This window comes from Chanos chanos, chromosome 1, assembly GCF_902362185.1.
Source record: "Chanos chanos chromosome 1, fChaCha1.1, whole genome shotgun sequence".
NCBI lineage: Eukaryota > Metazoa > Chordata > Actinopteri > Gonorynchiformes > Chanidae > Chanos > Chanos chanos.
The window spans coordinates 2,139,041-2,151,540 of record NC_044495.1 but is presented as its reverse complement, the minus strand read 5'-3'; the positions used below and the strand labels follow the sequence as shown (position 1 = coordinate 2,151,540).

The window sequence follows — 12,500 nt, the reverse complement described above, 5'->3', positions numbered from 1 at the left end:
ACATTTGCACAAATCAAATAAACAAATACGCATTTTACAAATAGAATAAAATTGTTCAATAAACTTACAGCCAACTGCATTACGTAAATATATCCTTTGTCAGCGAGATGGTTTAATTTATTATGTAAAAGATCTATGCTCCATGTTAATTTAGAGCCAACCTCTTCCTGTCCAGGGCCCTTTCTTTTTTTTCTTTTTCTTTTTTTTTCTTTTTTTTTTTGTTGTTGTTGTTGTGTCCGAACATCAATCGATTAGAATGAACCACAAACCACCGTGTAAATGAGACATGACTCACACACAGGACTCACACACACTGTCTGAGCAGCAGAGACTAATACACAACCAACCTGTATCCCACACAGCTCTCAGACAACAGCAAAGAAACAGATATTCACCTAACTAGTGTTGGCGCAGTTTGACTAACTCTAATTTTTCAAGACAAAAAAAGGTTTTCAGATTTTTATTTATTTATACTTTTTGTCCAATTATTCTGTAGAGCTTATTGTTATAGAGTTATTTTTGTGGTAGATATGTGTGTGTGTGTGTGTGTGTGTGTTTGTTTCAGAATGTAAACATATACATTGTTGTTTTGCGTCATTGTTTATGAAGCGTGTGTATGTGTGTGTGTGTGTGTGTGTGTGTGTGTGTGCGCGCATTATACAGGTATGTGTACGAGCTGGAGGCCAGCACAGTGGGCGGAGTGGGACGCAGTGGCCGATACGTGGTTCAGACCCCAGTCTCATCCCCGGGATGGATCCCACCTCCACAGAACGTCAGCGTCACGGGACCACAGTCCGCCTTTGTCTCCTGGTCAGCCCCAGGTAACGCTCAGCCCTGGTGCACTAAAGCAGGCTCTCTCTCTCTCTCTCTCTCTCTCTCTCTCTCTCTCTCTTTCTCTCTCTCTCTCACCATCGCTTCCCTGGTGATTTATATGCAGTTTGGTGTGGTAGAGTGGACACCTGGGTAATTTACGACTGGCATTGTGTGTAACGAGAGGGGAACATTGTCGCGGGGTGCATGTATCAACCTGTGGTGAACGCGGAAAGATCCGGCAAATCAATTAGCATTTACACGCCAATGACTGCACTCCCAGCCCAAACATGATTTAACATCACGCGTGTTTGTCAGTGCTTACTCCTCCATCTTTCTCTTTTTTTCTCCCTTTTCTCCTCTGTGCTGCTGCATGCTTCTCTGTGTGCTCTCCTCTCTGAACCAGTGTATTGTTTAGCTTTACCACAGAACGAGCTTAACCTTGTCCCGTGGAGTAGCTCAGTTACTGTGCCGTGTGTTTGACATTTATCCATTTAAGTATTTTTAGAATGGACTCCGTGATGAAGCACATACTATAGTGAAACACAGGTGCTGACAATTCGGAGGGTGAAGACAGCACCTGTTATAGGCCTGGTTTTACAGACTAGTGTCTCTTTCTCAGGGAAGAGTAGACAGACCAGTAAATGTGTTTAAAGGGAACACTAGATAGACCAGTAAATATGTTTAAAGGGAACAGCGGACAGACCAGTAAATGTATTTAAAGGAAACAGACCAGTGAATGTGTTTTAAGGGAACAGTAGACAGACCAGTGAATGTATTTTAGGGGAACAGTGGACAGACCAGTGAATGTATTTAAAGGAAACAGTAGACAGACAAGTGAATGCGTTTTAGGGGAGCAGGAGACAGACCAGTGAATGTATTTAAAGGGAACAGTAGACAGACCAGTGAATGTATTTAAAGGGAGCAGTAACACAGACCAGTGAATGTGTTTTAAGAGAACAGTAGACAGACCAGTGAGTGTGTTTTAAGGGAACAGTAGACAGACCAGTGAATGTGTTTTAAGGGAACAGTAGACAGACCAGTGAATGTGTTTTAAGGGAACAGTAGACAGACCAGTGAATGTGTTTTAAGGGAACAGTAGACAGACCAGTGAATGTGTTTTAAGGGAACAGTAGACAGACCAGTGAGTGTGTTTTAGGGGAGCAGTAACACAGACCAGTGAGTGTGTTTTAAGGGAGCTGTAGACAGACCAGTGAATGTGTTTTAAGGGAACAGTAGACAGACCAGTGAGTGTGTTTTAGGGGAACAGTAGACAGACCAGTGAGTGTGTTTTAGGGGAGCAGTAACACAGACCAGTGAGTGTGTTTTAAGGGAACAGTAGACAGACCAGTGAATGTGTTTTAGGGGAACAGTAGACAGACCAGTGAGTGTGTTTTAAGGGAGCTGTAGACAGACCAGTGAATGTGTTTTAAGGGAACAGTAGACAGACCAGTGAGTGTGTTTTAGGGGAACAGTAGACAGACCAGTGAGTGTGTTTTAAGGGAGCTGTAGACAGACCAGTGAGTGTGTTTTAAGGGAACAGTAGACAGACCAGTGAGTGTGTTTTAGGGGAGCAGTAGACAGACCAGTGAGTGTGTTTTAAGGGAACAGTAGACAGACCAGTGAGTGTGTTTTAAGGGAGCTGTAGACAGACCAGTGAGTGTGTTTTAAGGGAACAGTAGACAGACCAGTGAGTGTGTTTTAAGGGAGCTGTAGACAGACCAGTGAGTGTGTTTTAAGGGAGCAGTAGACAGACCAGTGAGTGTGTTTTAGGGGAGCAGTAACACAGACCAGTGAGTGTGTTTTAGGGGAACAGTTACACAGACAGGCCTGTCCTTGCAATGGTCCCTGAGAGATTCTGTCGTCATTTCTGATGCAGGCTGCAGCCCGCTCCACTCTATTGATCAATCAGTCACAGTGTTTACCATCTCAACCTGCTCCAGTGGGCTTATCTGGCCTGCCCACGCTGTGTGTATGGGCACTGCCAGCTCAGAGAATTTACCACACAGGGAAATCAAGCAAACAAACAAACACACAAACGGGACCTCTCTCTTGTGGCTTATTCAGCAGAAGCTAAGACAAGCGCATAGACCCCATTCCAAAGCTGTGGCCTGCAGCTCTGTGTGTGTGTGTGTGTGTGTGTGTGTGTGTGTGTGCACAAACGCACGCATGTTTTTGCACATGTGTGTTAGCACTAGTGAATGCTTGTGTAAATGACTGTGTGTATATGGGCATGTGTGTGTGCCTGTGTGTGTATACCAAGTTCTGTGTGTTTGTCTTTGTGCATTTGTGTGTGTGTGTGTGTGTGTGTGTGTGTGTGTGTGTGTGTGTGCATGTGCGTGTGTGTGTGTGTGTGTGTGTGCGTGTGTGTGTGTGTGTGTGTGTGTGTGTGTGAGTGCATGTGCATGTGTGTGTGTGTGTGTGTGTTTTGTTGGTTTTTGAGATTTAGATTCTCTACGAGCACCTCTTGATGATTGTCTGTCTCAGATGGTCTGTCTTTTATTGTTATTGTGTCATTATACTGCTCTCTTATGAGAGGGGCCTCCCAGACACTTTCAATTACACACACACACACACACGCACACACATACACACAGGCCCTACACCAGAGCTGAAATAAAGCTGGAAAAAAAAAAAAAAATCAAACATTTACATTGGCCGCCTGCTCCACGATCTTTACATTCTGGGAAGGATGAAAAGAAATGGAGGAGCTGAACCTAGAATCTCTCGTGCTTGGTTAAAGGAGAATGCTAAAAATTCGCCGGCTTTAAAGACACACCTGTTTTTGATGTATCGGATCTGAAAGGCTTCCTCCTTTTTCTTTGCCTTTACTTCCATTATTTCTGATTAGGGTCTCATTCAAGTTGAAAGTGTGTGAAACTCCAAAGTCCGTGATTAGCTGTAAATAATAGAACTTAAGGACCTATGCGATTGAACTTTTTCTGGCCGCGTAGCCGTGATCAAAGCGCTGTATAATTGGAAGGGGTTTGTGTCTTGGCAAAAGACTACATCTGCTCAGGGAGGGGCGGCGGGGTAAGGGAGGGGCGGCGGGGTAGGGGAGGGGGGGGGGGGGGGGGGGCAGCAATGAAGAAAGCTGAATAATTTAAGTTTTTCATTTGTAAAGATAATCAGGCTGTTCGGAATACATCCTGGACTCATAAATGTTGGATAACCTATCAGGCTTTGGTTGCTGTAAATTATGGAATGCGCCGCTGATGGGAATATTAACAAAGGCCGAAACGCAAGGGCTCCATCTCGGCAGGTGGAAATGTGTTATGGCAGCCTGACAGGCTAACTGGAGGAGGGGAACAGGTTCCCAAATAACAACCCTGCCAGGTACGCTTAGAGCGCACGCCGTCACGCCGCCGAGGGGGGGGGGGGGGGGGCGTCAGAACGGGAAAGACGGACCGAGCTCGGGAAGATTGAGCAACACCTGGTTATTACGCAAAGGCAGAACGGGGGGGGGACGTGACGGAGTGAAAGAGAAGAAGAAAAAAAAAAGGCTGTGGAGTCATTTTCCAGTCGCTGACCTGAGATCTGTGTTTGTGTCTCATGACCATGTCAGTGCATAGTCTGCCAGTGGACCGTCTTATGGTTGATATGACTGACTGTTTTATTCTAGAAATGACTTGTCATAAGACATATGGAGCAATCTTATTTAGACGTAACTTACCGTCTTATGGTAGATATAAGTGTCTTATGTTAAACATGAATGTGTTACGGTGGATATGTCTGCCTTATATGTTTGTCCTGCTGAAGATATGACCGTCTGTCATCCGGTAGATATGAATGTCTTGTGGTGTCTATGACAGCCTGTCTTATGTTAGATATGAATTTCTCATAATAGATATGATTTTCTTAACACTAGATGTGATGGTCTCTCTGGTTGGTTATATGAGAGTCTTTTTCACATAATGTCAATGTGACCGTGTCTCTCCGACGGGAGAAATGATGTCAGACGTGAACGACTGTCTTGCTCTTTTTTGTAGGTTTGTTCGATAGCGCTTTGCCTCTGGAGTATAACGTGTTGCTGAACGCGGGCAGTGAGGAGCCGTCGGTGTACCCCGCGGGGGGGAATCAGTCGCTGCATCTGGACTCTCTCTCTCCCTTCACTGTGTACCACGTACGCATACAGGCCTGCCAGCCAGGTAAGGAACCGCAGCTGCACTGGACATATACATTCACATGATCAATGATGTCAATGCAAAAGAAAAAAGAGATGGTTGAGGTCCTTCAGTGCTGAGACTGAGTGAGTGTGGATGTGAAGAGTGTGTGGGTGGGTGTTTATGTGTTTGCGTATGTGTGTCCATGCAGATGGCAAATGTATGTTAGCACTGAGATATAAGAGTGTGTGTGTGTGTGTGTGTGTGTGTGTGTGTGTGTGTGTGTGTGTCCATGCAGATGGTTGTGGAGTGGGCCCAGGTGTCTTCATTCAGACCTTAGAAGCTCCTCCTAAAGACATAGACCCCCCCACGCTGACGGCAGCTGGAGCTACGGTCATTGAAGTTCACTGGACCCCCCCACACAAATCCAACGGCCTGATCAAGACCTACTTCATACACAGGTACCTCCCCCCTCACTAGCTCTGTCTATGGCTTTCCCATTTCGCTCCAACCAGTGTCCTCACAGTATCCTCACCAGACAGGCTCTCCATGGCTCTCCCAGTCAGTTTAAACCAGGAGACCACAGGAACTTTACCATCAGCTCACGGAAAAGACCTAAACACTGCTCACGGAAAAGACCTAAACACTGCTCACGGAAAAGACCTAAACACTGCTCACTGAAAAGACCTAAACACAGCTCACTGAAAAGACCTAAACACTGCTCACTGAAAAGGCCTAAACACTGCTCACTGAAAAGACCTAAACACAGCTCACTGAAAAGACCTAAACACTGCACACTGAAAAGACCTAAACACTGCCCACTGAAAAGACCTAAACACTGCTCACGGAAAAGACCTAAACACAGCTCACTGAAAAGACCTAAACACTGCTCACTGAAAAGACCTAAACACTGCTCACTGAAAAGACCTAAACACTGCTCACTGAAAAGACCTAAACACTGCTCACGGAAAAGACCTAAACACTGCTCACTGAAAAGACCTAAACACTGCTGTTGGACTCAGGATTTGCCCCTTGCACGACATAAAAACGACCGTTTCCAGCCAGTCCTGGGTCCCACAGACGTCCACTGAACGATACAGCAGGGAGACATGCTGAAACACGCTGTGTATTGCCTTAATGTTGGTGTCTTGACCTTGAGGGGTAGAGGTCGTGCCCCCCCACCCCCCTCCCCCACTCCCTAACTGTGTTGTGATTTCCTGTGTCTCTATTCCAGAAAGTGAGTTTGACACTCAACAAAACAAGATTTTGTTTGAAAAAAAAAGAGAGAGAGGGAGAGAGAGAAATTGTGTTTATGTGCGACAGTCAGCTGTCTGTCTGTCTGTCTGTCAGTCAGAGATGTGTGAATGTGAGATGAGGAGTAAAGCAGATCATGGAGAGAGGGTTGTATTAACTCAGCTCAGACCGGCTGTCCTAAATGAGACTTGACACAGGCCTGCTGGCTTTGATTATTCCAAGCACACACTCAAAGCCGACAGAAAAAAAAAATAAAAATAAATAAAAAGAGGAATACAGGAGGGAGACAGAGTGGCAGGGGCGCTTTCGGGGGCTCAGAGCCAATAATGCTAACGTTGACATGACACAATCACATCACCATCATAATGAACTGGGGCTGCAGCTCTCTGCATGCACTCACTGATCTCAGAACAGTGGAACAGAGCACCCAGGGCCCTGCCAGGTCTGTTATGGCTCCATGGCTATACTGTCACGCACATATACATACATACATCTATACATACACACACACACACACACACACACACTGACACACAGACAAACATACACATATACATACACACATACACACTCAAACACAAACATACAGACTCACACATACACATATTTAAGTATGCACACACACACACACACACACACACACAGTCTCTCTCTCTCTCTCTCTCTCTCACACACACACACACTCATTCACTCTCACACAAATATACACTCACACATTTACCCTCTCTCTCTCACATGAATACATGCATAAACATACCCTAAACAAAATACCTTGACCAAACATTTAACTATCAGACACAGACCTGATCAGTGTACTCTCCCTTCACGACTGTATTATAAGACTGGATGAGAAGAACCGCTGTGCGTTTTGTTTTTGATTTTGTTTTTGTTTTGGGTTTTTTTTTCCTGTTTGCCTGAAGGGCGTTGGAAGAGAACTGTGCTGAGGACAAGTACTCAGATGTTTGAGTAGCTCCGTTTCTTGGCGTGTGTTTTTCGGGGAAGTTTGCAGACAGGAAGGAAGATTTGTTTACAGGTTAATCTCTGCTCCCCGCGTGGCGCCTAGCCCCAGGACGGCTCTTTTACTCAAGGGCAGCGCGGCTTGTTGACCAATGTCACGCGCGCGCAAGGTCAGAGTGGGCCTAAGCCTGCTAAATTCCTGAAGAAATATCATTAACATATCCGGAGATGCCGCGGAATTCTGAGGACGCCCGGCTGGCTTTCGGCTGAGCCTCACCGCGCACCGACAGGGGATTGAGGAAATACAACCAAACAGAGCACATAAACCAGCAGTATTAACGGCAGGCTCAAAAAAAAAAAAAAGAAAAAAAAAAAGAAAAACCTTGGGCTTGTCGCTACATCGGTTTGTTTTATTGGGAAGCTAATATTCTGGTTCAGTTTAATCGTTTTTAATGTTTATTCATCAAAGGGGATCCTCTGAGCTTATCTGTGCTTATTGCTTCACCTGACGTCTTCATGGCTGAGCCCTGGGATGTGACAAACACACGTCAGACACATTACCGCAGAAGTCCCCGCCTCAGGTTAAGCAACATTAACGGCTTTTGTGTCTTCAGCGCCACTGTGACAGTTCACTCCAGTCATTTGACATGTAAAGATATGAAAGGAACACATATGCGTTAGTGCACTGACAAGCGTGTGCCGTGGCTTCCTATCGCAGCGAGAGTGGTACTGTAGATATGCAGTAGCTTAGTGGTGCTTTGTGTGTTCAGTTGGTTAATGGTATAGTGTGTTTTGTGGTTTAAAGGGTAAAATGTGTTAAGTCGTTTAGGGGCGGAGTTTGTGCAGTTGTTTTTAGGGGCTGCGTGTCCTGTTTATTGAGAGGTGTAGTGTTTTCTGTGGTGTATTCAGTAGTTTAGGGGTGCAGTGTGTTCAGTGGTTTAGAGGTGCAGTGTTCAGTGGTTTAGAGGCGCAGTGTGTTCAGTGGTTTAGAGGTGCAGTGTGTGTTTTAATTGAGTTGTGCAGTGATGTACTTATATCATGTGTGCATTATTTATTTATAGTAGCACAGCGTGTTCAGTAGTCTAGGGCCACAGTGGGCTCAGTAGTCTGGGGGTGCTGTGTGTTCGGTAGTCTAGTGGCATGTTGTGTTCAGTAGTCTAGGGGCACATTGTGTTCAGTAGTCTAGGGGCACATTGTGTTCAGTAGTCTAGAGGCACATTGTGTTCAGTAGTCTGGGGGCACTGTGTGTTCAGTAGTCTAGGCGCACAGTGTGTTCAGTAGTCTAGGGGTACAATGTGTTCAGTAGTCTAGTGGCATGTTGTGTTCAGTAGTCTAGAGGCACATTGCGTTCAGTAGTCTGGGGGCACTGTGTGTTCAGTAGTCTAGGCGCACAGTGTGTTCAGTAGTCGAGGCATATTGTGTTCAGTAGTCTGGGGTACAGTGTGTTCAGTAGTCTAGAGGCACTATGCGTTCAGTAGTCTAGAGGCACATTGTGTTCAGGAGTCTAGAGGCATATTGTGTTCAGTAGTCTAGGGGGTACAGTGTGTTCAGTAGTCTAGAGGCACTATGCGTTCAGTAGTCTAGAGGCACATTGTGTTCAGGAGTCTAGGGGCACAGTGTGTGCAGTGGTGTAGGGCCGTCACATGTACAACTGTTTTCTCCTGCTGTCTGCTGTTTGTCTTTATTGTAAAAGCACAGGCAGGATTAGGGGGGAGGCAGTGGGTCCCTGGCCAGTGTTGGTGTACTGAAGGCCAGCAGGGGCCACATTAGCACAGCTGAATGTCGTTTTCAGCAGCAGCACACAGGCTGGGTCTAATGTGGAGAACTAACGAAGCTTACACTCACTGCACCGGGCGGAGCGAACCGCACCACACCGCTCCTTCTCTCACCCCCACAGTCTGCTCACACCTTACCACCCTTCTCTTCCCGATGGCGGATGTTTCTCACTCTCTCATTCATTCACTCACTCACTCACTCACGCTCTAACTTACTCACTCACTCAATCACTCTCTCACTTACTGACTCACTCACTCACTCTCTCACTTGCTCACTCACTCAATCACTCTCTCACGCACTCACTCACTCACTCATTCACTCACTCACTCAGTCACTCTCTCACTCATTCACTCACTCACTTTTAGTGAGCAAACATTCCAGGTTTTTTTTTTGGGGGGGGGGGGGGGGGGGGGGGTTGGTTACGGTTGTTTCTTTCTTCAGATGAGCGCTGGTGTTGTTGATAGAAAGTCTGTAACTTTGTCTGAAATGCTATTGTAAGATCTGGAGTGTCATGTGATGAAGTGTAGAGTGTGTGTCTGTGCTATAGTAGCTCAGTAGTCCTGTCCACAGAGATCAGGTCTATAATCATCCCCAGTAAATGTGTGGTGAACTCTATGGTACTGTCCACAGAGATCAGGTCTACAATCATCTCCAGTAAATGTATGGTGAACTCTATGGTACTGTCCACAGAGATCAGGTCTATAATCATCTCCAGTAAATGTATGGTGAACTCTATGGTACTGTCCACAGAGTTCAGGTCTATAATCATCCCCAGTAAATGGGTGGTGAACTCTATGGTACTGTCCACAGAGATCAGGTCTATAATCATCTCCAGTAAATGTGTGGTGAACTCTATGGTACTGTCTATGGTACAGTACCATGACTGAATATGACTCGTTAGAGTTGATCAATACCTTTGTGACAGAATCACAGATTCAATACAAAGTGAATCCTGCTGATAACAGTCCAGGATGGAAAAAAAAAACAGTCCGAGACAAATGGAGTGATGATCTATCGTCTCTTCCTTTTCCATCCAGGCGACCAATGGGAACGCTGGAGGAGCTTTTGGTGTTCCTGTGGTCACATGGTCCCCTGGAGTTCATTGACGCCTCTGACTCTCTGCGTCCCTTCACTAAGTATGAGTATCGTGTCACCGCCCTCAACAGCCAAGGCTCCACCTCCAGCTCCTGGGCCAATACCCTGACAGAGGAGGCGGAGCCACAGGGCATGGATGCACCCATGGTCCAGGCCACCAGTGCTTACTCTGTCCTGCTAAACTGGGGTCAGCCCAGTCTGCCCAATGGAGTCATCTCCCAGTACAGAGTGGTGTACCAGAAACTGTCCAGTGATCCCACAGTCAACTCCACCACTGTCTCCGCCCTTACTGTGCCGGTAAGAAACACAAACAAAACACTGTCATACACAAAACTCTGTCACACACAAAACACTATCACACACACACAACACTGTCACACACACACAACACTGTCACACACACACACTGTCACACACACAACACTGTCACACACAACACAGTCACACACACACACTGTCACACACAAAACACTGTCACACACACACACTGTCACACACAAAACACTGTCACACACACACGCAGTCACACACACACACAACACTGTCACGCACAACACTGTCACACACACACTGTCACACACACAACACTGTCACACGCAAAACACTGTCACACACACACAGCACTGTCACACACTGTCACACACAAAACACTGTCACACACACATTGTCACACACACACAACGCTGTCACACACAAAACACTATCACACACACAACACTGTCACACACACAACACTGTCATGCACACAACACTGTCACACACAAAACACTGTCACACACACACGCAGTCACACACACACACAACACTGTCACACACAACACTGTCACACACACACTGTCACACACACAACACTGTCACACACAAAACACTGTCACACACACACAACACTGTCACACACACAACACTGTCACACACTGTCACACACAAAACACTGTCACACACAAAACACTGTCACACACACATTGTCACACACACAACACTGTCACACACACACATTGTCACACACACAACACTGTCACGCACACAACACTGTCACGCACACAACACTGTCACACACTGTCACACACAAAACACTGTCACACACACATTGTCATGCACACAACACTGTCACGCACACAACACTGTCACGCACACAACATTGTCACACACACAACACTGTCACACACACACACAACACTGTCACACACACACTGTCACACACAACACTGTCACACACAAAACACTGTCACACACACACACACTGTCACACACACAGACACAACTCTGTCACACACAAAACACTGTCACACACACATTGTCACACACACAACACTTTGATGCCTCATTAATAAGATTGGAAGTGTGTTTGCTAGATAGAGATAGAGACAGAAACAGAGATAGAGGTAGAGATATAGTGTGTGCACAGAATACATTCATACACATAAAATACAGGAATATATTGTGTCAGACATTGTCCTTGTTGTAGAAGAGAAATCAAAAGGCCCACTCTGGAGTGTAACCTCAGTTTGTTAACCATTGAAAGAACTGGGAGTAAATACACTGGGGTGTCATAAGTGGGATTACAGGTAAATGAGTGACAGACTGGGATGTTGTCCTATAGTAAAGATCCATTTCATCCCTAAGAACAAGGAGAAGGTGTCTCAGCACAACGCCCACACACATACCTTTGTGTTCTGACACAGCAGTGCCTATGCAGTCAGTGTGTGTGTGTGTGTGTGTGTGTGTGTGTGTGTGTGTGAGTGTGTGTGTGTGTGCGCGTGCACACATGCATATCTGTGTGTGTGTGTGTGAGTGTGTATGTGTATGAGCCATGTGTGTGCTATACCATCTGTTTAGCTGGGGGTTGGTCTGCAGGCTGCAGATCTCTAATGCCTGAGGCCTCTTCAGGAGCTCCGCTCACACACACACACACACACGCACACACACACACAACGCCCATCAGACGGGCCCAAACCAGAGCTGGCAGAGCAGTAATGAGTGTGACGTGACAGGAGTGTGTGAGGCTCTGTGTGTGTCTGCGCCGTCTGCCCAGAGGTGATGAGTAATAAAAGACTGGCAGAGGATGGGCCAGGTGTGTCTGGGCTGTCCACAGACTCAGCTCCCCACACAGAACTGTGCTTATCACTGCTTCTCACAGTCTTCACTGAGAGAGAGAGGGGAGAGCAAAGCCACAGAGCCTGACCACTTTAACGCTAGACAAAAACGCTTTGTGTTTTACAGCATAACACCAAATAACACCAATGTACAAGTAACCCCACTTTATCAACAGAGAGAGTGAGAGAGAGAGAGAGAATGAAGATGACAGTGTCTTCTATGCCTTTGAATGGGTAGGAATGAAAGCAGCACAAACAGAGGGAAGGTTATGTCAGAGTGACTAGTTTATGGAAGAGAAGAGTGTGTTTACGCAGATTAAACAACTTCGGAACCATAAAATCATCTTCAGAACCGTGACTGTGATGTGGAGAGCTGAGAGATCTGATCATTCACTGACGAATCTTTGCAATA

The 12,500-nt window shown here is 46.1% G+C and overlaps 1 protein-coding gene across 1 annotated transcript in view; it reads left to right on the top strand.

Moving 5' to 3' along the window:
* The window catches only part of ush2a (Usher syndrome 2A (autosomal recessive, mild)), a 205,470-nt gene that overhangs the window by 163,686 nt on the left and 29,284 nt on the right, over positions 1-12,500 (top strand). The window contains 4 exon segments of the mRNA XM_030774913.1: positions 664-821; positions 4,800-4,958; positions 5,212-5,374; positions 9,938-10,292. Of these exon segments, the coding sequence (XP_030630773.1) occupies positions 664-821; positions 4,800-4,958; positions 5,212-5,374; positions 9,938-10,292 (835 nt within the window).